The following is a 27,295-nucleotide window of genomic DNA, read 5'->3' as shown; positions in this document are numbered from 1 at the left end:
ATATATAACGTATTTTATGTTGTAAATTGTACATATTTATTTAGGATATGTTCAAAGCTATAATTTTATCAGCATAATTATTTATATAACCATAAAGATATCATATAGGAAATTCATGTAGTAATTTAACTAGAATAAATAAACACAGTTAGGATTTTCATCCAGTGGCATATGATTTACAGTTTTAAATGATTCTGAATTGGTACTCGTATACTTGTAATGAAAACGTGTTTTATGATTAAAGTCAAACACATAAACATTATGTTTAGTGCAGTTGCTTAGTGCACAACGCAAGTAAACACACATTATTGAATGTTCAAAAACATATTATATAATATACAAATACTCCAAGGAAGACCTATTTTATACAGTTATTACTTATGGTATAAAATGTACATTCGCAAAGATATTAAAAAATGCACATATTTTCAAATATGTCAATTATCTACTTATGTACAAAGCTGTAAATTATTTACAAACATAAAAAATTGTAAAATATTTACATATACACAAAGATGTGAATTACTCATAAAAACAAAAAAAATATGTAAATTGGGTACATACTCACAAATATGTATTTATTTTTACATGTTAATATACATACGGAGATGTTTTTAAAAATTATTTACATACATTAATTAACAAGTAAATCAATTCAGTTCAACTGTTAAATCAAATGACATTGTATTTACACACAGTTTGGTACACTGTACATATATATCATAGCATATTTAGTAATATTTTTTCAAACTTCTAATCACTAGCATAGAAGTGTAATTTTCATGAAGGCACCATCATAATTTTGATTTCAGATTCCATTTCACTAAACAAACATAAAATGAAGATTTACCATATGATATGTACAGAGAGGTAATTGTATGAGGTTAAACCAGTTAGTACATTAAATGAAAAATGTTTTACATAATGACAAAAAGTACACCCACCCCCACCACATGCCAATAAATATATACAATATGAAAAGTTCAAAGTGTTGTTGATTGAAAAATGTTGATTAGAAGTTCGAAGAATAAATCAAACATCAGTAAAAAGCATTGCATAATTCAAGTATTACACAAATAATCCCTTTGAACAATAACAATAGCATCTATTTACAACTTTGGAAAATATAGATTCTAAATTAAACATATATGAAGAAAAAAGTTAATATTCTTGGATATTTTTCTGTTTACATATACCTTTAAAGCATAGAATGAGATTTTGAAGATAATGTACAAAAACCATGTTCAAAAAGTCCGTTAAAAGAATAAAAATTAAATGCAGAGCAAACCTGGACCTCTTAAGACATAAAAGGTGGGATCAATTGCCATGGAGTAGTAAAATTTCCTATGGACTGGTCGCATCTGCCGTGTGCTCCTTGTCACTATTGCGCAAAGGATAAAAATGTAAATAGTTTTAGTATGAAAATAACTGCCTTACACTTCGTATAAAAATACGTCAGTCAACACTCGACTTAAGGAGGCGGGGTGGGGGGAGTTCAACAAATAAATTTACCATCAGATTTAACATTTTTAGATATAATATCGTACGCTGTCTACGATAATTTGCAGAGGAAAATTTCATACAATTTAGTTTTAAAATTTGATCCTTTTTGTATATCTTTATAAGGAGCTCTTCTTCTAAAGGAGATCAAAAAGGTCTGAAAATGGCCATGCCCCTCAACTCTCTTAATGATACTGAAATAAGCTTGTGTGTTATCTCCTTTACTTACTCGCGATCGATATTCATCTGAAAGGAAAGATTTTTAAAAAATATTTAAAACATAATCAAATTACTTTAATCAAATCATTAGCATAGCATGGTTAAGAATGATATCGGTTTATTGATAACTTACTTTATTCAATGCCTGGATATTCTCCTCCTAACAATGTCTAGAATTTCCTTTGTAATTTCTTTAGCTTTTCTTGCATCGCTTTGTGTATAAATTTGGGATGGAATTAAACTTTCTGAAACAGCATCAGGATAACGCATGCGGAAATAACTCCCTGTCACATTTTCAAGCTGATAGATAAGGTCGGGTAATGATATTTCACCAATTGAAGACACCAGCTCTGACAGACTGTGTGAACTATGAACTCTTTCGATACCACCTTTTTCATACCAAAGAGCTTTTAAAGCCTTTTCAGCAGCCTACAACGGTATTTATACAGTTCGTTATAATATTGGAGAAAAGTGGCAGACGAAAGTTCCATGACAATGGCGTTATAATAATTATAAGAACACAGTTCACTTTTGAATTGCGAATAGCGAATGTAGAGTTCAACAAATGCGTTTAAATGTTTCCTAACAAAACACGAGCTCTGTTATCTGAACGCCGCTATAACAGTGTGTCTGGAGTTATAATGATATTGCACTGTTAGACCTATAATTAGACCTGAAGACAAAACAGTTTAACCCCCTTTAAAAGGGCGTAGACAATGAAGTTGATATTTTCTCAAATAATCTGTATTGTATTATATCTTGTATGCTGCTGTAGCAAACCACACGATAATATAATAATAATAATAATGATAATAATAATAATAATATTGTCAGTCAATAGTCAGTAATACGTGCAGAGTTCAACAAATGGAACTCACCGGGTGAAACAAATGTTTCCTTAAACAAAACACGAGCTCTGTTATAGCTAATATTTACGCAGGGTGTGCTCGATTTATTAAACCCAGCACACATCACTGAGCACTGACTGACAAAACTGGTGACTTGGTTTTGATTTCTAAAATTTCTACCCTGAATTTTCTGGATTATTATTAAATATTTTTTCATTAATACAAAACAAATGCCTATTTTTCTCAAAGATTAAGTTTACTCTGTAAAAATGCAGTTATGTGTCAATCAAACGTGTCACGAAAGAAGTTGCAATTACTAGATAAAATAAGATTTATATTATATTTTTGTTTGAAATGCCATAGCAACATATTAGCCGTGATACTATATTATATTATACAGACAATTTAAGGGAAAAACTTCAAACATGTGTCTAAGCCCCGTAAAATCTATTGTTAATTAAAGCAGTTTTATTAGAAGTCTCGATTTTCTTCTCCACATTAAATTAAAAATCAGCGCAACATTTATTCCCTTTTAACCTTCACTGAACTGTCAAACAACTATATTCATCTATACTCCAGGAAACCGAAGTATTCTTATTGTAGTAAATCTTATTTTGTGTTAGATTATTTTCTCTAATTGGTGTAATACTTTAATTAGTATATGACTTTTGTTAAAAAAAGTTATGTAAGTGGATTAACTATAAACAAGTGAATTAAAAAGAAAGATTGTTAACAAAATACTATTATGTTAGAGAACAAAACTTCTGACTAAAATGTTTCCCCTCCCCCCGCCGAAGTATTTTTTATAGTAATTCTTATTTTCTGATCTTAACAACATTTCAATTTGTAAGAGAGAGAGAGAAGATGAAAGAGAGAGAGAGTTTGAGTGAATCCCAATATTAAATGGATTACCTGATGACATTTGTAACATGACCAATTATATGACTCTGGAAAACAATCGTTGGAGGCAGCAATATAATCATTTTCTGCTTGACTTATCCATCTTTTGGCTTCTTTAGGTTGAGGTCCACTTTCCATTATAAGAGGGGGGTGTACTCGTATTTTTTTTGGTTGGATTGATGGTAGTGATTCGTCAGATCTCATCACCTTCAAACTGTCTAGCACACAAGAAATGGCAGCAGGATTTTGGAAGCATTCTAGAACTTTTGGCAGGAATATAATCCTGTCACCCAAAATATTGTCAAGATAATCATTGATTTGTGTTGACATTGATATTGAATTTGTATTCATCCATGTAATCAAACTTGTACATTCGTGCACTGTGAAGTAAATCGAAAGCATTTCATCACACTCAGTGGTTTTTCTCTTTGCAAATATCGTGTTTGTTTCCTCTGTATTTGGCAGAACTTCATCTTCATACACAAGCACAGTCGTCAGAAATTCAAGTTGAGTGAACGAAATGTTTTTAAGTTTGTGTTTCACAGTCCGTTGTTCCGTCTCCGAGAAGGGCATGTTGCAACGAAAATGTCTATCCAAAATAATTCTGAACATTCCTTCCAAAAACTCATGACAACAAATAAAACTTTCCAAACACAAAGCAGTATTAGAATTCTTTATTATGGTTTTCTTGCTATTCACTTCTAAATCTTCCGTGACCAGTTGTGAAAGTAGTTGTGGTCTGAATTTTTCAGGTAAAAGCTTAATCACTGACATCTGGTCTTTAACATTCATATGAAGAGTCTTAAAACCAATGAAAAAACTAAAAGTAGGCATGTTAACTCCGATTCTTTTTTGCAGAAGCACATTATCGATAAACACCATTTCCTTGCTGTCCTCTAGCTTATTTTCTTTAGTCAAGAGATATAATTTTGGCACACCCAATTGTACATCTTTATTTTCAGACCTTCTTATGCTAAACAACCCTTTGATAGCCTTTCTAATGCATTCCAATTCATCTATACTTAACTCCCTATCATATGACTTCGATTTAATTTCACTTAGTAATTTTGCATAGTGACTGCTTGTAGCATATACTGCTGCTCCATACTTTTTAAAAAGTTCATGATATTGACCGAAAAATACAGATGCCTTGCAAATGAATGGTAAAATTTCGTCCTTTTCATTAATGTTTAGTACAACATGATCAGGGGTTGTCAATATCTTTCTTTCCTTTAAGAAAACAAATGGGACACCACTTAATCTCTCAACTGACCAAGCGTTTCCATGTTCAGACAGGTATTTATAGGCTTCTTGCATGATTTTTGCTATCAATTGTTCCCGTCTAACGATTTCAGGTTTTGATTGCTCTAGTAATGGATGAAGCGAGGAACAAAATAACTGAATATGATTAACTACTGACTCAAGCGTAGGATTACGTATGTTAAGTTCTTCAATAACATATGCTGAGTAGGAACAATCTTGCAGGAGAAAAAATGGGTCTGCTTTATTCGAAACAATATCCATTTGTGACCATGCGATCAAACAATTTGATGGTAATGTAGCTTCACTATAACAAATAAGACGCCTTGTATCCGTGTACTGTTTGAGAAAGGATACGCAAATGTCATCCATTTTATGAGGACAAATAAATCTCAATTTCCTCACTTCACGTAAGATTGTGCGGTCCTTCGATAGCTTAAAGGGTCCAAAAAATAAAAGTTTCAGCAAATGGCTAGAATTCCTTTCCACTACGTCACTGATTCCTGTTTTATCAGCCAGGGTCTCTAAACGTTCAGCAAATGTAACAAATATTTCGGAAGTGATATTGATTTCGCACAACATTCCGGAAAAAATTAGAAATCCCTCCCACACCTTTTCGTTAAATGGTTTCGGTGGCAATTCAGAACTTAAACATAGCTGGTTTTCCAACGAGAAAAGTTTCTGGTGTGGATTATAAAATTCACAAGCTTGTGCGAGACAGCCATCCCCTCTCTTTAAAAAAGCAGTTTCACGTAACAACTTTCTTATCTGTTCCTTCTTTTCTTCCATCGTTTGGCTGTTTAAAAGTTGTGGCAGAAGATTATCCCGTATAAACTGCAAGTGTTCTTCTATTGCATTAATTGGTAAGAGTTCAAAATTGGGAAGAACATGTATAGTATACAATTCACACTTGTTAGGTTCCATGAAACCTAGAAATTCATAGAGTTCACGAAAGGTTTTATTTTCAGGCAGGAAGATGGTTTTTGTTTTATCGCCTAACTCCTCCAATCCTTTTTTTGGAATATCATCTGAAAGAAGGATAACTGTTCTGTCCCTTGCAGACTTGAAATTATTAGATACTGTAAAATACATTGGTAGATTCCTCAATATCTGTTTACTTTTTTCTTTTTCCCGAAGATTCACTAGATGCTCCGACATATAATTAAACATGGTATTTACTGATTTTTTGTTGCAAAGTATAGCACAGAAGAATTATTCTGAAGACATTCCAGCACGGATACAGCATCATACATGTTCGCTACCAAGTTTTTCAATAAGCTGCATGTACATGCAAATGCATCTCCCGCAGGAAGGCTCTGTAAGTCAATCAATGGAACATTCATATTCAGCAAAGCACCATGTTCTCTTTCATATCCCTTTGTGAGTAGGATATTCGTTCCACTGCCGAGAGGGAAAACAAATAATCCATTTTTACCTTTTGTCACCGGTAAAAGGTTACATCTTTTCAAATGTAACAACAACAGTTCTGAAAACTCTTTCAGAAACTTTTCCTTTTTTGCAGCATTGCTTACTTTTGTTTCCTGTCCCTCACAATAAATGTCTAAAGAACTAACTTTTCCGTCATTTTCTCTATCATGGCAGCTTTCAAATTCCCTAAACTGTTGTGATAAGAATTTCCAAACATCAAACATCCAACTTTTGTTTGGTAATATCTTTGAAGATTGAGACCATTTAATAGCAGCATTCTGACACATTTTGTCTCCAAAATTCATCCGAAGATGTTCAAAGAAATTATCAATTTTTAACTCTTCAACAAAATCAGAGAATAAAGTACATTTACAACGATTTGTTTCACCGTAGAAACCTCTTTTATTATCAACTGAACATTCGCAACGCTTTCTCAGAATGTGAAGTTCTCTTCCATGCGCAATTTTGCTGGCCAACTTTGGAAGCAAATCTGGAAAATTTGTAAGCAAAACTTTTCGATCGGTTGAAAAACATCGTATATACTTATCTGAGGTTAAAAGTAGGGGTAAGTCTATCAATTCTTCTTTTCGAATTTTATTGCCTTTGACACAGTACTCCAAAACTTTGCCAACAGTGTTGCAATCTTTAAACCCTGTCAGTTGAACTGGAATGTCAGTATTAAGCTGATACATTTATATGCACTGTAGTCTTTAAAAGTTTTCAAAAATTTGATTACGGAACGTGATGAGAACCACGTCAGGTTCACGTCATCATCAATGTCATTTAGACTCTCCCAGATCCAATATGGGATTTCTGTTATTTGCATTTCAAAGGCTTTCATCAGTTCAGGAATTTCTCCTAATTCGACACAATGTTCGACCAAATATGTTACACACAATGCTACATCTTGTATTGATTTCCAAGATACTTTTAAAAGTTCCTTATCAGATTCGTTTGAAGTGGAATCTTTTGTTTTTACATTCGCTTTCTCAGTGCTATCACAGATTTTGGTTGTAATGTTAGCAGGCATATCCAATTTTCGGAATATTGGTAAAACATTGCAGTTGTTTTGAAATAAATGTATATAAATTTCTGTTGCAATGAATTTATAAATGTTACTGTTTGCACTTCCTATGTTTGGAAATACTTTATAGAATGTTTCAATGCTTTTCAAATTATTTTTTATTATATCTGTACCTGTACCAAATAGCATGTCCCGAAGGTGTTCAACAGCAGAAATGTAAGTTGGCACCAGAACGTATTTTACCAAGCATGTGTTCCAGTCCAACTTAACACCTTTGTATTCATCCAGAGCCCCAAAAATATGCTTACGAGTTTCAGAGTCTATGGCAAAATGACCATTTATGTGCACTGGTAAACCAGTGGCATTTGGTAATGGAAGGACACAAAAAACTTTGAACTCTTTGAAACATTTTTGCAGTTGGTTTTCATTCGTGTCAATCCCTGTATCAGCAGTATTTTCGTTACATATGAAAACAGCAACACCCGCAGAAGGCAACAATGCTAATTGTCTAGCTTCATACGCCTTATGGATAGAGGAAGGAATACTGTAATGTGAATTGAAACCAAATCCATTCACCAACAACCACTTTTCCTTTTGTAAACCATTGATGTCTATCTCTAAATAAGACTTAAACACCTTTTGTTGGATTTTACAAAGTTCATCAGGATTTTCAACCATTTGTTTTTTTGCTTCAACAAAGTGAGAAAGTAGTGAAACCTCCTTTGGGAATATCAGTTCAGATTTTGCAGAAACGTAGAACATTCTTTCTAATGACCCAGAATTTGTTATTCTTGACAAAATTATCGACCTGACGTTGTGTAAAAAGAGAAGACATTCTGGTGCTTTTTCCTTCAATTCCTTAAACATGTCTTCTATGTTCTTGATTGAATACATTTTATGTGACAATTTCGAATCACTTCTTTGTCGAAGCGGAAAACGAAATAATGTTCCACGAGAATTTTTCCATACATTGGTATCCTCCAAGTAACATGGCATTATATCTCCGAACTTCACTCTGACTGTTTTTGATACATTGCGGAACATCCTACCAGGTTTCTGAAGAGAGGACCCAAAAACATATTCACAATGAGGATCAAGAATGCATAGCGTATCTAGAGACTTTTCCAAATCTCTCGTAAGGAATGAAGGCACATCTGTGAGATGATAAACAACGTTGAATCCTACACCATACTGCCCTGTTGCAAATGGATCTTCACGTTTACTTCCAGTACCTAAGTTCTGAATTCCTACGAAATTTTCCTCATTGAATATGCTGTCATTGTATACACAGAGAGCAGGTCCCTGTATTTCTGCCCATTTATCACTGAACACATTCTTTGTTCCATGAATTCTTTCATCTATAATGAAATGAAGTACTGATGCACCAGAATCATCGGCATTTTGAAGAAGCTCTTGTAAAATACTAGTGTTCGGATATCCGTCTAGGATAGATTTTATTCTAGTTGTAAGATTTTCATGTTGTCCAAATTTATATCCAAATTCGTCAGAGTCTTCTAGAACAGAATGTTCTCTCTTTGATTTTATCCCAGCAAGCTTCGCTATTTTAGTGGATATTTTTTCATGTAAAAAATACATCGATTCACTGTTTGGTATCAATTCAATATCATTCATGCACAAGCAGTTGACAGTTCGAAGGTGTCCCTTTGTATCAGGAAGACAAAGTTCATTAGATGAGATGCTATCAAAATCTTCAAAAAGCTTAGTGATTCTGCAAACTAAACCTAAATCTGTCTCGGATAATTGCTTCTCTTTATATTGTTCCTTGATTTTCGATAAAATTTGGACGATTTCGTCAGGATCAATTTCTTTTCTAACACCAAAAGCTTCCATTAACTTTGAATATCGACCCAAGGAAGTTTTTTCTATTCCATATAAATGAGGACTACAGTCAATTTCTAAGGCAAAAAACACTTGTTTTGCATAAACAAAGGTTTTTCCTATCAAAACGCATCGCAACTCGGAGAACTCCTTTCTTACAAACTCTCGCCACTCTCTTTCTATTAGGTTTTCTTCAAAAGCTGCGTAAATTGCAAAACAAATCTCCTCAACAATTCCACTATTTACATCATCTGACCTTTCAATTATTTCTTGGAGTTGCGACTTTAAGGTCTGTGGTTTTACATCTCTCTTGCATTTTACACCTATTGATTTTAATACAACACTGTACAAATCTTCCTCGGTGTAACAATCAAGAACTGCTTCTGTGCAAGCAACCAAATTTTTGTTCGACTGAAAAAATAAATTGGAAGGTTTTTGAAAGTATTGGAATTGACCATTGTTGTCTAATTCATCATTTCTATGAATTGTGCATTTCTCTGACACACAAGTTTGCTTCGATGCTCTCGTATACCATTTCCATGGCCAGTCTTTTGGTTTCTTTTTTGATGGCAAAAAATGAATGTCAGACATTTTCTTTCTTGTTTCTTCTGACATTTGATCAAAAAAAGTATGCATATATTTTACAATTTCATTTGAACATCTGCTAGCACATGAAAAGCAAGAAACTGCTGTCAAGGCAACGCTTTCTGCTTGCAGAACTAACACTTCCCATGGAATCTTTTCTTTTATCATACCAAGTTCAACAAGTATATCTAAAACTTCCCCTTCACAAAATTTTTCCGCTGGAAAATACTCTTTATTAGGCAGAAATATGTCTTTGAGGGAAGATTGTGGATGTACAAGATGTCCTGGCGCTTTTCTTATACCTGCTGCAAGTGTTGAAATACATTCAGATTTCTTAATGGCAGCTAGAATGTTATTTTCTTTGCTTTTTATGGCGTTCACAACAATTTCATCGTACTCTTGCCCCTGATAATTGGAGATAAATGGCAGTAATAAGACGATTATGCTATCTTCGTAGGTCACAATGTCATTCTTGAAATCTGTCCCATTGTAAATCTCAAACTTTTTAAAGATATTGTCAGGCAGATCAACAACTACTTTTCCTTCTGGGTTGTCTTTTAAAACTTCGAATGCAATGTTTTTCAGTTTTTCATCATCACAGACCTTTGGATGCAAAAACATGCATTCTTTATATGTTTTCCACCCACAGTGTGTCCTGAATAGGGGCAAAGGACGCTCAGCTAAAGCTTTGTAAAATTTCTGCTGAAAGTCTTCCCAAATACTACTATTATATTGATCTGGCCATAACATCGTATATATGTAATTTTCAGAGGATCGGTCTTTTAAATCTAGCAACATTACCAATACTGCCTCTAGCGTTGCATCACATATGACACTGGTATTCCAAATACTTTGATTCGAAATTTCTTTGTCATCTTCACTTTGCATCATCAATCCTTTCCGATCAGATGAAAGGGCAAAAATTCCATTCACGTGAAAGTTCAAACCAGTTTGTATTGGAAGCGGGAGGAAGCAAAACAAATGACCTGTGTCAAAGAAACCATATCGAGACGTTTTCTTAAATTCATCATGGAAAAATAATGGCATTGTGTTTCCCTCATTACTCTTGATGGGTACGGCTACACCGGATATAGGTAATGCTCCATCACTTTTCTTCTTCTTGTAAAGTTCTAGTGATTCGGATTTTCCTGTTGCCCAGGCTAATATCCAATCTACACAAAGGTTTATGTGCTCAGATGTGCCAAGCCAAGACTGGCACTTTCCTTCTATGGTAATTCGTGTCTTACAAATTGTTGTCATATCCTCCGATTTTTCGCAGATTTTTGCAGCCAAAGCTAAGATGCCTTGTTCTGCGTGATTCTTAAAGACTGTTTCTTCCTCTTTTTGAACACTTAGAACTAATTCCATTTCCTTGTCTGGATTTTCTCCTTCTTTCTTTAAGTGAAATATTTTAAGAGTTTTTACATTCTGAGTGAAAAGAAGCATATTCCCACATGATTTACAGATTATTTTCAACAATTTTTCTACCTCATCCTTTGTGTAAGCTTTTTGCAGAATTTCGCTGGTTTTTGCTTGTTCATTAGTTCTTAAAGGAAATCTGAATAAAGTACCTCTAAACAAGTTGCCTTTCGCAAGTTCTGTGGGTAAAAAGCCGAAAACACTATGGTATGGCTTAAACTGATTTTCAAATTTCTCAAGCATGAGTTTATTGTGAAGATTCAGCTTAATACCCGGGCTCATTTCATTTAGGGTTGTATTTCCAAGATATTTGCGATGGGGATCTAAGTAAACTAAATATTTTCCACTTAGAAAACTAGGGACATCAGTCAAATTGTATACAGCATTGAAACCTAATCCGAACCTTCCGATCTTTGTCTCATCATCTCTTTTTGTAGCACCACTTAATTTTTGGATATTTTCAAAATCTTCTGGTGTAAAATCAGCATTATTAAAAGCCCATAAGGCTGGTCCCTGACAGCTTTCCATGCCTTGGTCTAAAAGACAACTTCTAGCATTTTCGTTTTCCCTTTCATCATATAGGAAGCAGACTTCGGATGCACCAGCATCATCTGCATTTTGAATAAGTTCCTTTGGCACAGAAAGTCCATCCGTATATCCTTCTTCTAGAAGACGATTCAGTCGAGTCGTCAGAGGCTCAGACTGTCCAAATTCGGTGATAATATCCTCTGCATCAGATAAAGTTAATTCTTTTAAAGATCGTACCCCAACAGCCTTAGCATCCTCCTTGTCAATTTGTGAGTGAACTAAGGTAATGTCATCTTTATCTGAAAATGTTCTACTAAACCAATCAGATTCACAATAGGCACACTCTTCTGAATGTCGAAACACAAGAGAACTTTCATCTTTTTGGTGAATGGGTACGATAATCTTATGTCTAAGACTGGGTACCTCCAAGGAATATGTTCTTGCGAAAGTTTTTATGATATTTTGAACTATTTTCAAATTGCATTTTGAATCAGACGTTGACATTTCTGACGAATGACTAGCATTGATCTTGTGTAGAGTTACTATGAGCAAATCAGCTGTCTGTTTTGTATTACATCCTAGCCTTGTAAAGAGACTTCGAATTGCACTATATTCTCTCTCCAAAGGAAAAATGTAAGGGGTCAAATTCAAATCCTCGTTGCCTCGTTCAATATAGATACTTTCGGGTTTCATGAAACCTTGTTCTGTAAGTATACATTTGTCAGGAAGGGGATTCTTCACAAAATTGACTTCATTGTCTTTTGAAAGATATTGATAGATCTTTTTCACAATATATCTGTAGTTATCATGCTCTTCCTCACAGTAACATTCAGTGATTTTGAAAAAGTGCTGTATCACAAATTTCAGTGATACATCTTTGGGTCTCGTAAGTAAAAGGTTTTCCCATTCCTTCAAAGCAGTTGGAAATATTGACCCAATGAGATATCCACATTCTTCAGAAAAAATTTCATTTAATGAAACTAAATTTCCTCTGTTGGAATACCACTTGAGAGATATTGGATAGTTTTCGGGTCTGTTGGTCTGAAATTGCATAATGTTGTATCTTTCTATCGAGGAATAAATGGAGTCAAATAAATCTGGACACGCGTTAAGAATTTGTGTCAGAGCTTTGGCCTTCTTTAAACTTGTTTCCGTACTGAACGCTTTTTCATGAAGACGCTTGCATGTGGCTACAATATCATCTTTCAGAGTAGAACTAACTCTTGTCAGAAATTGCACATTTGCACTCTTTAACAAAGTTTCTTTTCTTCCAGTCTCTGATGGAAATTTGGACTCTTCATGGAATAGATCTTTTAATATTTCATCCTCTGGATCATAAAGCTGACGTGGAGAACATAAATGTCCACTTCCGTTTTCAATAAATTTGATATCAGCTATACTTCTTTGAATTCCAATCCAATTTGTTAAGGAATGATGCATTCCCAAAACATAGAAGCAAAACTTCCTCCTGTCTTTTTCTTCCAAAAAATATCTTTCTTGATTTATCCTTGATATACATTTCTCCACAACAACATTTAAGGTCACTTGAACCGATAGAGGGTTTCTAAGCAATAGCGTCTCTTCGTGTTTTGAGGACGCTATGATCATGTTGCATGGGAATGAGACAGGAAAATCTTTATTACCAACATAAACATGACAACATTCCTTTAAAGAGGTATAACCCACCATTTCCTGTACATTAGAGAAACATTTGAATATTTTCAATTTTCCTATTGCATTGATTAGTGAAGAGGAGAGTGTATTTGGTAGAAATGTTTTAAATAATTCTTTCTCTTCGGGGGAGCCAGAATTCATTAATTTCTTTCCGTTTTCAATGCATTTTGACAGAATCTTTTCTTTTCCATTTTCTGACGATGGCAAAACAATACCCTTTCCTGGTTGCAATAAAGGATGATCATGAAATTCAGTATCAACAATCCAAATGTTAAAATACCAAAAGATGTTTCTCATGGAAAATTCGATATTTTCCTCACTGATATAGGTGTCTGTTATCTTTCTCAAAACATCAAAACCTTTTGTTTTCACAAGAGGCAGTCCAACAATAGGAGAAAGAGTGTTCTGACAATGAATTTTCAAGTAATTCCATACTTTCTGTAACCATTTGTCTCCAAAAACCTTTCCACTGCCTTTTACAAGCTTTACTTCAATGCTTTCCTCTGTGGATGCTACATCAGTCAACAGTCTGAAAAAATCCTTTTCTTCGAGGATTTGAAAATTGTATATCCCTGCAAAGGAAAAAAGTCATTTAAAAAAATCAGTACAGACCTCAAAAAGAACTGTTGGTTATAAATGAAAACATTCCATTAAAAAGTATCTCACAATGTGTTAGTCTTACCTGAATCTGCTAAAGTTTTCAGAACATCACCAAGTTCTGTATTGGAACGTTTCACAAGATATTCCTTCATGCCGATCAACATTTCAAGTTCATTTTCCTCACAAAGATAGATTCTTTCTTCTTGTTCTTCTTTCTTCTCCTTATTACTTGAAAATATTTTAAAATCACCATTAGCTACTGGAAGTAGTTTTATTCCATCCAAATTTGAAAGTCCACAGTGACTATCAGTACAGCAAAAAATCAAAAGATCTTCCTTTTCTTTTGATGACATCTCCTCATAGTTCTTCCATATTTTTAGAATGTTCAGCGTTTCTTTTGGATTTGTACATTTCGGAACAAATGTCATTTTCTCCCATTCATTGTACAGATCAGTATAATTTTCTAGCACAACTGTTTTCTTTGTGCATTTGTCAAACAACGTTTTTACAGTTGATTGTACATTTTTGGATACATCTTCTTGGAATATTGCAAGAAATGCGTCTTGAAAATTTATCCAACGCCTTTTCTCTAGACAGGGTATTTCTGAATGCTTGAGATATTCTTCAACCCCTTCACAAATAGGCCTCCATTGAGAATCAACTTTTGATATCCTCGGGATATACTGATAAAACATTTCCAGATGATTTTCCAATTCAGTTTTAAGATCATTGCTCCATGAATTCAAGAACTCTCTATATACAACTGGTAAAATATTCTGTACTAATAGTACATTCCAGTCCATGTCTTTTTCCAGGTGTGAATTGCTAGCGGTTTGATCAAGAGATGGCCACTTTAAATGTTGTCTATTACTGTCCAAGGCAAAAAACCCATTAACATGCACAGGTAAACCAGTAGGACTTTCACTGGTGGAAGGCAATGGAAGAAAGCAAAATACACGTCCTGATGAAATGGGCGAATCGAGTCTGGCTGCAATACCTAAATAGGGCCTATATTTACAGTGTCGAGTTCTTACAAGTTGTGACAATTTTTCATCGATCTCATCCCCACAAACAGAACCTGTGTAAAAATACTGAACAACTAGCCATTTCTGACAGGAGTCTTGTGAATCCAGACAAACTTTGTAATCTACGATTGATTTCAACAGAATAGGGTCATAGTTGAAAATTGCTGAATCATCATTAGAAAGTTCTCTTTCTACTTCTCCTATTTTTTCTTTGTATTGCGATCTGTCTGCTGGCATTTTATCCAGCCAACTTGAACTTCTCTCTACTGATACAGAGCTTATGGTTTCAAGAGTGTCACCTGACATGTTGCATACATGTAACTCTTTTACAAATGTCAAAAACAAAAGTTCAATTTCAATCTCTTCTTTGAGAGAGTTGAAGAGATCTTCTACTTTTTCATGTGTATATATATTTTCTGACAATTCTGAAGCATATTTGCGAAGTGGAAACCAAAAGAAAGTACCATCATAGTGTCCTTTTTCCACTGTTTTTTCACTGATTTCAAACAAGCCATAAAGTGGCTCTAGCCCTCTTTTGCCACATATTTCCTGGTCTGTAAAGTCTTTTATTGTATTGAAGGGGCACATTGTATTAGGGTCTATCTGTTCACGCAATGGGTCAATAAAAAGGATATTTTCGCCACTTATCACGCACACAAAATCTGAAAAAGTTGCAAATTATCATTATCAGATGTTAGATCTAAAATTTGATAGATGTCTTCCTATAATAGAAACTCATTATATGACAATACAATGGTCAAGTGCTTATATAATAGATTTTAAATACCTATGGATCAATTGCAATATCTCTTAGGTATTTGAAAATGACCAAAAAAAATAAGCAACAATACAAATGAGTATATTACAATTAATAAAGAGATGCAATGGAGGGACTGTCTATTAATGCGGTCACTTTTCGTCGCTATGATAAAATTTTTAATTAAAAACAGACGTCTACAATCTATCTTAACGTTAGATATTTTATTTCAATTAATTATTTTATTACCTGTTATGTGAAAGACAGACTTGAATCCAATCCCAAACTTCCCAACTTTAAGTGGATCGTCTTGTTTGTTGCTCTTCCTGACCATTGTGATTCCATCCCAGTCCTCATTAGTAAAAACCGAGTCATTGTAAAAGCATAGAGCAGGACCCTGAAACGTGATGCTGAATATGCATACATGTACAGGTTAAATGATGTCAATCCATGCTCATAAGCTTACATTATTCATCCAAATGGTTGCATGGAAAGAAAATATCCATTATGTACACATCAAATCTATACTTCTTTGTGACAGAAATTTTACATATATCATGTATATGATCGAGGAACATGAATGACAGTTTGATAGACATACAGAAATATCAATTCAAGGGGTCAAAGGAACCACAATGCTAAGTTGTTTCATTTACCCTTGACTCTGTAAATTTCCAAATACGAGTAAGCTTAACCTGCCATTGAAGCCACACTCTACCTTTTAGGGGAAAATCTTAAATCTACACTAAATATTAAGGCTGGTATGTAAAAAGAGTACTCCTACAGTATAAATTCTCCAAAGTTTCTGATTGCGGTTTTTAGATCATCAGGCTTAAAACAATCACTGGTGAAAAAATAAAATCGAAAAAGTATAAAGAGCATTTAAAAATATTAATATAACAAAGTCTGAAAATATGTGCTTATATATGACAGATATAAACATACATCAAACCAATAAAGGATCAACATATAATTATAATGATTGCAATCAGACAATAAACCGAGGGTTTTTCTTTCTATACGTTTAATATAACATCCCAGCTGATAGGTTTATTCTGAAAGGATCGGGTAGATGATAATACATGTATAACATTCCTACCGATAGGTATTTTCTGTAAGGTTCGGGTAGTTGGTCTGCATTCGATGAAGGACAAAACCCCATTTTAACCAGGGATGCTCCTGAATCTTCAGCATTTTGTAGCAGTTCCTGAAATAATTAATATTCAACATAAGTCATTTTTTAAAAAAGAAATTAAACTGAAATACAATACACTGTATTTACATAATAACTAAATATAAGTGTATGCTAAATATAATGTATTGGAAACCTATGAAAGATCAGAATGATTAACATGTCCTTGTATCAAGGAAAAGAACAAGAGTGATCAAAATGTTCGTGAAGTCTCTTTATTTACAAGACCACAATTTAAATCAGAATAGATAGTCAACTCATTTCTTTAAATAGCAGATGTCATGTTTTGATCCGTGTTTGTGATGTCAGAATGTGTATCGATATGAAGATAATTTGTGACAAATGTGGTTAAATCAGTCGTACTCGAGTATAAACAGCTGTGAACTTTAACGAGGCTGGGGGGTGGCAGCCATTTTCAGACTATTTCTATCTCCTTTAAAAGAAGAGCTCCATATAAAGATATAGAAAATGGTCAAATTTTAAAAATATTTTTTTTTAAATATTTCTTTGCCAAATGATAGTTGACAAAAATAATTTGTAATTTGTGATTATTTTTTTGACCTCCCAGCCTCCTTAACGGTTTATAAGGAAATTTCTTACAAAGAAAAATAATTTGTAAACGGTTTATAAGTTCAATCATAAATTGGATTAATTATTTTGGTGAAGGGCAAGAGATGGTTAAATATGATATTTGTTTTGTTGCCCAGTGAAAGAAAGTCGAAAAAGAGATGTGTACTTATTTTAGCAATTTGTTACTGTATGAAAGATCACCAATTTACAGTTGAATATCGTAATAATAATAGAAGTATTTCAGGTTTACCTAAACAAAATCGTTTAAACGTATATGATATGATATATAGAGGCGCCATACTTATCCACATTTGAAAAACAACGATTTCAAGATAGAATCGTGGAAGTCAATATGCTTCTTTTAGGAAAGATTATCCTAATTAAAACCATCCTATTTCCGTGATATGGCCATTTCTCACAAATGGATTGTTCTTTTTTTTTTTTTAAATAAAACAACTAATAAAGACTCATCTTTAATTTCCTGAATGTCACGTGACCGCCTGATCCAAATGATTCGCACATGAGCAGAACAGTGGCAGATAAGAATTAAAATTGGAGAGGACTTCTTTTTAAAAAAAAAAGTTGTGAATACTGAAACTTAATTTTGTTTTTTTTATTGAAGTACATGTAATTCAATTGGTTTGCTAACTTTTTTATCAGCCCTCGTATGTTTCATCAGGTACAACTAGAGTAGAAATATGCATGTAGATACTATAATAAAAAATCCTATTCAAGTTGTAGATACATGTAATTAAGAAGATATTTTATTCGGATATTACCTTGATAATTTGTTCATTGTCTGGATATTCATGAAGAATACTTTGGAGCTCCTCAAGAAGCGTGTTCCTTTTGAACGCCTTATATTTCACCTTCGGGGGCATCTTTATAACCTTTAAAGTAAAAAAAAAATATTTATCTCTTTATAAGCTTTAATTTCCAATTATCGTGGGCAAACTCAAGTGAATGTCGCACAGATCTATGTGTCATACAAACTAATTAACACAATAATTTGATCTGATGAGTCAGTGGGTGCTAATCAACAAATTAAAATGGACATGCTTGTCCACTAAACGCCCTTTTCTACGTTCCTTTTCCTGTTTTTTTCATCAGATTCCAATGTATCATTAGAATTTTATTTACATACATTGCATTATAGTCAAGGAGTTGTAAATATTTATTCAGCAAAGAAAAAATTCAAAACTTCTAACACATTGTAAGAGAACTAATTTTAATTTATCCATTGTATTCAAACGCCTCATTTAGTCACTTCACCAACGGTAAATCCACCACCTAATGCTACTGTTTTTCCTGATATTCTTTAGTTTATCAAATAAAATATACAACATGACTAGTATATTTTATTTGATGAAAAAAAGTATATCAGGAAAAACACTACTGATCTCTTAGTTTTCATGATTTAACAAATCTGGAAGATTTCCAAATATGGAAGTCACGAACGATATACCCCCCCCCCCCCGGGTCCGACGTTTATGTATGTCATGTCGTATATCAAATACGCAAACTCTATCCACTATACGACTTTAGTTTCTAAATGACATGTGTAAACAGCCTTGGGAATTTTCCCTGTTGTGCTATGCGTCACCAAACATCTAACATGGACTGTGATTGGTTGATTTTCACTTCAGTGAAAATATTTAATTGTGAGTAGAAATGGCCAGTGTCATATTTTTAATGAAGTAAAAAAAACTTTTACAGGAGTAAAATGAATTAATTGTGGGTTAAATGGCCACATTGTATTTTTACTCCAGTAGAGAAGTAAATTATTTTTACTGGAGTAAAAATAATTTTACTGAAGTAAAAATAATTTTACTGGAGTAAAAATATTTAATTGTGAGTAGTAATGGCCAGTGTTTTATTTTTACTGCAGTAAAAATAATTTTAGTGGAGTAAAAATAAATAATTGTGAGTAGAACGGCCAACTATAGGCGTAAGATGTAGTCAATTATATTGTTGACACTATACTCCTAAAACAGTAGAGCTTTTTAAAAAAGCTTCCCGTCTTTAGCAACAATCTTAAACAGTAAACTGATCTACACCTATCAAGCCGCATAATTCTTTTGAATTTTGTATTTCTACATTAGCCTTTTACTGGCATTATCTACCACGGTTGTCCGTAAACTTTGACTGGCCGAGAACTTTCGGCAAACCTAAAAACAAGAAAGGGGAAAAGAATAATTACAAATTGTGAAGCCTGCAAGCTATAAAAATCAAATTTTATTCCTAATGAAATTAAAAAGACCTTTTTATCTATTGCTATAAAAAAATACCATGTTATTAAGAATTAACAACTGCTGAATTTGCTGTTCGTTTTGTTATTTTTTTAAGATTCGAAATCTTGCAAAATTGTTAAGTCGTACGAAAATTAGATCATCAGAAAGTTATCTCCCTTGCCTTGAACAGCATTTCAACCAATGAAATAATTGAACATTTTCTCATCATGCAATTTCTACCAATCACAAAAGAGAGGAAGTACATAGTCCGAAGACTGTAAAAAACTTCAACTATACAATACCGTCTTCCAAGGAAGACGGTAACAAAAAGTCATATCGGCATAGATAAAAATAAAAGAAAATAAAACAATTATAATTTATCGCGCTTTGTTTTGTTAAAAATCTTAGGCACCCTATGAACAGACAGCACATGTAAATTCTTTATACATAAATGTAAGAGAGTAAAAATATGTAGATTCGTCATTTGAATATAGACAGCTGCTTGTAACAGGAAAACACTCCTGTAAAGTCTACATATTTTTTCGATGAAACTATGCATCTACAGGGTGTTTCATAATATATGTCACACATCTAAATGGGCAAAAAAAACACTATAGTAAGCAAATGATATTGCAAATTAGCGCTAATATTATAATATACCATGAAGTAACTTAATATATAATCAATGATGTCATAATTTCAGCTATTCTTAAAATGGCGTACAACTTGCAGCAAAAATATGTTGTAAACGTGAATTACATGTATAAGAGCGACATCTTAAATATTGTACAGCGTGTGATGATGAAAAATATCCAGACCAGAATTTGCCGTCTAGTTTTCATATATTAAGAATAATTAGAAAGTTTGAACTAAATTACTAGTATATTGTTAAGAGGAAAGACAGTTAATTCAAACTCCCCTACCCCCCCCATCCCCCCCCCCCAATCAAGAAGAGATGAGAACATTATCAAAGTGAATCAATCATGAAAGTCAGATCTGAGTTTAGGCATATGGATGGTAACAATACTGGTAAGTGTATCAAGTGTATTTAAAAATCTTAAATTTGAATTGAGTGTGTCTACATATAAAACTCTAGCATTTAAAACCAATTGATGTTCAGAGCCGGTTAAAGTTTGCAAGATTGATTGAAAGGAAGAGCGAAAGAACTATTTAAATGCAACTTTAGATAAAAATAGATATGCACTTTGTGGGTTCTAAAAAGCCAGACATAAAAAAAGAAAAGTCTCAACTATCCTGTGAAACTTACAAAACAGTGGTCAGAATATCTGAGCCTGTCAGATCGAGTCTCCTAGGTTATTTGGGTCAATGTCGGGAAAACGCTTGAAGATTAACATTTTAATATTGGTTGCCATAGTAACTGAAATGGAGAATGTTGGATTCTTCTGACTCAAAATGATAATATTGAATATCTCTTGATAAAAATGATATATAAATGTATATTTAGCTTTTGTTGTTATTTATCTATCTTTATTTAGATGTGTGACATATACTGTATTGTGAAACACTCTGTACATGCCGTTATCTTAAATATAAAGATAATTAGTGGTTCTTGAGAGAAAGATTTTAAAAGATACTTTTCAATGTATTTCATTGTTAAATTTTGATTTTCTATAGTGTCGCCACCCTACCCTTCTGGGGCATGATTAAAAAAAAAATAAAATCAACACTTCTCCAAGGAAGCTTAACCGGTCACGGTAGCCTAGTGGTAGAGCGTTCGCTTCGTGATCGGGAGGCCCGGGTTCGATTCTCGTTCGCGGCGCTGCGTCATACTTAAGACGTAAACAAAGGTAGTGACTGTTCCTTCGCCAAGCGCTCGGCACTAGAAGTGAAAGTCACGGGTCTTTCGGATATGACCTTAAAAACGTAGGTCCCGTGTCACGGTAGGCGCTGGCACGATAAAGAACCCTCACTGCTCAATGGCCCTGAGTGCCCATAATAGGTCTAAATTTGAAGCCCTTCACCGGCATACGGTGACGTCTCCATATGAGTGAAAAATTCTCAAGAGGGACGTTAAACAATATACAATCAATCAATCCAAGGAAGCTTCAACATTTCTGCTTTCTTCCTTCAGTGGTTCATGAAAAGAAGTTTTTTGTCCACGTCCTAAATTTGCCTTTTCTTAATTAGATCCCCTTTAGAGGAAGCCTTGCCTTCATTTTGACGATTTACATTTCCCTTTTTCCAGGAATGCTCTCTGCCAACATTGTTTAAAATTGACCTGTGGTTCTTAAGAAAAGGTTGAAAATGTGAATAGTTCTCAGAAAAACAGACAGACAGACCAAAAGATGCCGTACCCTGGCCGATCAGTGTAGCTCAATTTATCTGAGTGAATTGAAAAAAAATGTTTTTTCTAAACTCCTACCGCCACCATTCATGGTTTCCCAATTTAAAACATTTTTCATAAAAATTAAATGAAAGATATGCATTATCATATACAGGTATGCTTAGTAAAGTATACTAGTAATTTATCATTAAGAACTACGAACTCTAACTCTTGATTTCCGCCTACATTTTACACCCATTAAATTCAATATTAATGGCAATTTGGCCATTAAATCTTTGTTTAATACAAAGAACAGTTCTATGGTAATTGATTAATCATTTTAATCCCAGCGATAGATAGTAAATTATCATTAATTCTAGCTCTTGAAAAAGGGGGTAGCCGACATTTTGTAGTGAAATCGAACTTTCAAGAATCACCATATTTTGAAATAGTTTTAAATATGATAAAATGTATCTCATATCTTTTCTTATGTTTTACGCAATTAAATAAAACACATATAAATTAATAAAATACAATTATTTAGTTGTTAATAGCTTTCAAATTGGTGAAAAATTGCATTTTTTTCGTTTTTTGTCTATAAACATATGTCCCCCCCCCCCCGTGAAACACAAAAAGCTTGGGCATAAATTTGTTAAATGACAGTCTATATTACCTGTAAAAAGGAATTTTTGTTTCACGGGGGGGGGGAAAGATATTTTAAAAATATTTTCCGTTTTCCGTTGATTTCTATGGTGAAAAACACAAGTTTTACCAAAATTATAGAGGTATCTCTCTTTGGTATCCCAAATAAGTAACGTTTTATGAAAATTCATATCAATATCTATAAAGTTTGTGAAAATCATTCGAATATGTTAACTTTTTAGAATTGACTTAGAGGTAGGCGGGAGAACAATACTATCGTTCGTAGTTCTTTGTCATTTATACAGCTTGATTAGACACTGGCTCCGCTGCAACAGATCCACCACCTAATACTATTGATCGTGTCGTTTTCTGAAGTACACAAAATACACACGATACATAACCTCATGTCATATAATTATAACAAACCTCGCTCTCTGAAAAAAAAACTTTCATCATGTGCATTGTTTCAAATTATTACGTATAAATTTACATGACGTGGCATACTTCTATTCACCTTTTAGGCAATAAAGGGGTTCTGTAAATAAACAAAGCATCATCAATCGAAAGACGCATAACTTGTACTTACAACTGATGTCCCGAGATTCAATTGTATAGTTGCCTATTTGAAAATATCAAAGATATAGATAAAAAAGTAAAACAATAACAATTTATCGCAATTTTTTGTTTGTTAAAATTCTAAGGCACCTGTGAACATTAAGAATACAAAAATATTTAAGAAAACGACAGTTAATTTGTTATCATAATACAAAAAACAAATTGTGATTAGAAAAGCCAACTTAAGCTCAAGTGACCAAAGAAAAATTATGGTTTCCTCCCTGATGGTGTAATCTTAACTTTTACGAGGGGCTATCAAAAAGTTCGTGCACAAGCGCCATAAAATTAAAACCGCTTTAGGTACATCAATGAATTCTAAAATATCTAATCATAAGCATCTTTTCTATCTATGGAATAAACCACAAATCATCAATTTTATTTTTAATAAATTGGTAATGTTTTTGTAAGCAATTGTATGTCCACGCGGCGCAACCTGAAAAACGACGTTTTTCGACCGAAGTGTAACTAATTAAAACTGTTTTGATATTAACATTTGACATCCGAAAATCGGCCCGCTAATTCTGGTATGTATTGGGACACTATTGTTCCATAAAATATGGAATTTTTGCCTCATTCTGGAAGTTCTTCATGAAATTCTATCGAAAATATTACATGGAGTATCTAAACAAATATTGCCTTGAAAATGGTGCCGAAAGGGGGGGGGGTCCTTTTCCAACATTCTATAAATGTTTGCCCCTGGAAAAACTTATATACACGTCGTAAATGTTTAAATTGGCTACGGAGAAGTAATATGCATCCAGCTTACTAGTTTCAAATGCCAAAATAGATTCAGAGAGATGGGGATGCACAATTTAAGTTGATTTGTAGTAAAGGGGTGAAAAATCAATTACGTCAAATAATGACGTTGATCATGTGTTTTAGCTATATTGAAATCCAAAAAGCAAAGTATGCTGGCAAAATTAAGCGATGATCTCTCCAAATGTATAAATCCATTTTCAATATCATATGCATTTAAAGCCGCTGTTCAAGACATTGTAAAGTCATATGCACAAGACGGGTTGAAGGACTTACTCAGCTTTAGGGAATCTCATAAAAAAAAATGTACGAGGCAGAAGAGGTGGACTTCGAAAAATATTGACGTCGTCGGATGCCATGATACTGAACGGCGACGGCGCCAGGTAATGATATAATGCCGTTTTTATTTTTTAATAATTTGGGAAATAATGATCGTAAGAAGCTAAAATTTTCAACATTTCTTTATTTTTTGTTAGATTATGTTCCTTATAAATTTTGTAAGCATAGACTATAAAGTACTAATTTTATAGCCTCAGTACACGAACTTTTTGATAACCCCTCGTATATTAAGAGATTTTTTAGCTATCAGTAAATATGCAAGCATGAGTTTGAAAAGTTATAAATTATACATTTTTTAACGAACCAAGAATCAGACTGATGGTCACCGGACATCTGGTGATCACAAAAGCTCACTTAAGCTTTCAGAACATGTGGGGTTAAAAAAAAACATAAAAATCTTATCACGCCCTACCCAACCCTCATGAATTTTCCATTTCAAACATGATTAATATAAATTATAGTAACGGCATGTACAATAAATATGCTAAATAAATTCTAATTCCAAAACTGTTAAATAATTATACATTTACTTACTACAAAAATTTAACTGTCATTTCAAAAGCTCGTTTAGTCATCCCACCTACACTATACAGCAGATCCACCGGCTTATGTTGTTGAACGTAAAGATTTCAGGAAATACACAAAATGTAAATATTACATAACTCTACTTATCTACAAAAGAACCCCACTTGACGTCCTTCATGTACATTTTCAAAACAATATGTTTTAGTACCAGACATGACATATTTTTGTTCACCTTCTGGACGATAAACGGATTCCTTCTGTAAATGTCGAACGAAAACTAAAGAAACAACTTTCAACAAACTAACGCATCATCAAGCAAAACCATATTGCTTGTACTTACAATTGTTGTCACGAGATCAAAATTGATTACAAAATGACAATCCTTCGCTGATTCAGTAGAAAAAATACTCTGTTCAAGCACAATCTAATATGGTTCGATCGTGTAATGAATGTGTGAGCACGATTTCCAAGAATATTCCAGAAATTGTTTCGCTTCAATTGTCAATCAAGTTGGGCATGCGTCTGACGAGTAAGAACGGCAACTCTACATTGGAGATTGATTTCTGTTCATGTCAAACTTACTGCAATCAATTTTATAGGTGTAAGATATATTAAGAGATTTTTTTTTAGCTATCAGTAAATATGCAAGCATGAGTTTGAAAAGTTATAAATTAAACATTTTGTAACGAACCAAGAATCAGACTGAAGGTCACCGGACATCTGGTGACCCCAAAAGCTCACTTAAGCTTTCAGAACATGTGGGGTTAAAAAAACATAAAAATCTTATCAAGCCCTACCCAACCCTCATGAATTTTCCATTTCAAGCATGATTAATATGAATTATAGTAAAGGCATGTACAATAAATATGCTAAATAAATTCTTATTCAAAATCTGTTAAATAACTATACATGTACTTACTACAACAATTTAAATGTCATTTCAAAAGCTCGTTTAGTAATGTCAATCAATTTGGGCATGCGTCTGAAGGGTAAGAACGGCAACTCTACATTGGAGATTGATTTCTGTTCATGTCAAACTTACTGCAATCAATTTTAAAGGTGTAAGATACATATTAATATTACTAAGTTTTATTACTTATTAATTTTTTAAACATATTCAATTATAGTGTTTACATTAAACTCTTAAACAAAAAGTCATGTCCGCATAGATAAAAAGAAAAAAATATAACAATTACATGATTTATCTCGTTTTGTGTAATTATAAATCTAAGGCTCCCTTTGAACAGACAGTACATGTAAACTGTTTATACATAACTGGAGTATGTAGATTAGTTATTTTAATATAGACAGCTGCTTGTAACACATTGGCGTCGGAAGGAAATTGAAAGGGGGGGGGGCTAAGTGGGGGGTAGGTTTGAATTTCAGTACCAAAATTTTTTTCCAAATTCCACCACTTTCCCAATTCTTAACCTATACTGCGACGTGTCTGTGGAAAGTGGGCGATTAAACTTACGATTGAATGTTCAATGTCTATACTAAGTATATATTAGGGGAAAAGTGGGGGGGGGGGGGGCTAATCCCCCCTAGCCCCCCCCTCTTCCGGTTCCGACTTCTATGTAACAGGAATACACTCGTGTAAAGGCTATATATTTTTCCGATGAAACCAAGATTCTCTATGTTTTTATCTTGAATAATTATGAGTAGAATGAGTGGTTCTTAACAGGAACATTTTAAAGAATACTTTTCAATGTATTTTATTATAAAATTTTGGTTCTCTATTGTGTCGCCACCCTCCTCTTTAAGGGCATTATTTAAAAAAAAATAGAATCAATATTTCTCCCAGGAAACGTCCATATTTCTGCTTTCTTCCATCTGTTGTTCTTCAAAAGACATTCTTTGTCCTCATCCTACTTTTGCCTTTTATTAATTACATCCCCTTTAGAGGAGTTTTGGCTTTCATTTTGACGAATTACAGTTCCCTTTATCCAGGAACACTATGTTCGCTCATTGTATAAGATTGGCCCAGACAATGGTTCTTTAGAAAAAGCTGAAAATTTGAATATTTCTCAGACGAAGAAACAGACAGACCAACGGACGAAGTACCCCTGCCGATCAGAGAAGCTCATTTTAGCTAAAAGAATTGTAAAAAATATTTTTTTTTTCTAAAATCCTACCGCCACCTTTCATGGTTTCCTAATCTAAAACATTTGTAATAACTATTACATTAAAGACATGTATTCTCATATATGTTTAGTAAAGTATACTAGTCTAGCAATTTCGAAAACTACTAGACTACAGTTGTCATTTATACAGATTGATTAGACACTTGCTCCAATAGATCCACCACCTACTACTATTGATCGTAGAGTTTTCCTGAAGGACAAAAAATACACACATTACATAACTTCATGTTATATAATCATAGCTAACCTCGCTCTCTGTTAAAAAAATAACTTTCATTATGTGCAGTATTTTAAATTACTGCGTATAAATTAACTAGTCGTGGTATATTTCTATCCACGTTTTAGGCAACAAAAGGGTTCTATAAATGTAAATCCAAAAAACAGAAACTTT

General features: G+C 33.4%; 1 protein-coding gene across 1 annotated transcript; it reads right to left on the bottom strand.

The window, feature by feature from the left end:
* On the bottom strand, positions 1 to 25,618 carry LOC134248037 (sacsin-like). The gene is made up of 10 exons (XM_062730457.1): positions 25,101 to 25,618; positions 18,148 to 18,258; positions 16,706 to 16,813; positions 15,856 to 16,003; positions 13,907 to 15,511; positions 6,814 to 13,796; positions 6,016 to 6,346; positions 3,480 to 5,920; positions 1,853 to 2,148; positions 1 to 1,746 (listed from the first exon to the last, which is right to left on the bottom strand). Exons 2-9 carry the CDS (start codon positions 18,247 to 18,249, stop codon positions 1,858 to 1,860), a joined length of 12,009 nt encoding a protein of 4,002 aa, XP_062586441.1. The 5' UTR covers positions 18,250 to 18,258; positions 25,101 to 25,618; the 3' UTR covers positions 1 to 1,746; positions 1,853 to 1,857.
* Positions 25,619 to 27,295: the final 1,677 nt, after the last annotated feature.

Source organism: Saccostrea cucullata, unplaced genomic scaffold (genome assembly GCF_032062105.1).
Source record: "Saccostrea cucullata isolate Sc308-1 unplaced genomic scaffold, CSIRO_AGI_Scuc_v1 ctg502, whole genome shotgun sequence".
Lineage (NCBI taxonomy): Eukaryota > Metazoa > Mollusca > Bivalvia > Ostreida > Ostreidae > Saccostrea > Saccostrea cuccullata.
This window is presented reverse-complemented; position numbering and strand designations above follow the sequence as displayed.

Bases quoted from the DNA above. Each gene is read 5' to 3' on its own strand.
- LOC134248037 (XM_062730457.1), bottom strand. From the start codon at position 18,249: ATGCCCCCGAAGGTGAAATATAAGGCGTTCAAAAGGAACACGCTTCTT. The intron at 16,004-16,705 runs GTAGGAATGTTA...ATCACGTTTCAG, and splicing joins CTTACAGAAAATACCTATCG to GGTCCTGCTCTATGCTTTTA. The intron at 15,512-15,855 runs GTAATAAAATAA...CAACTTTTTCAG, and splicing joins GTCTGTCTTTCACATAACAG to ATTTTGTGTGCGTGATAAGT.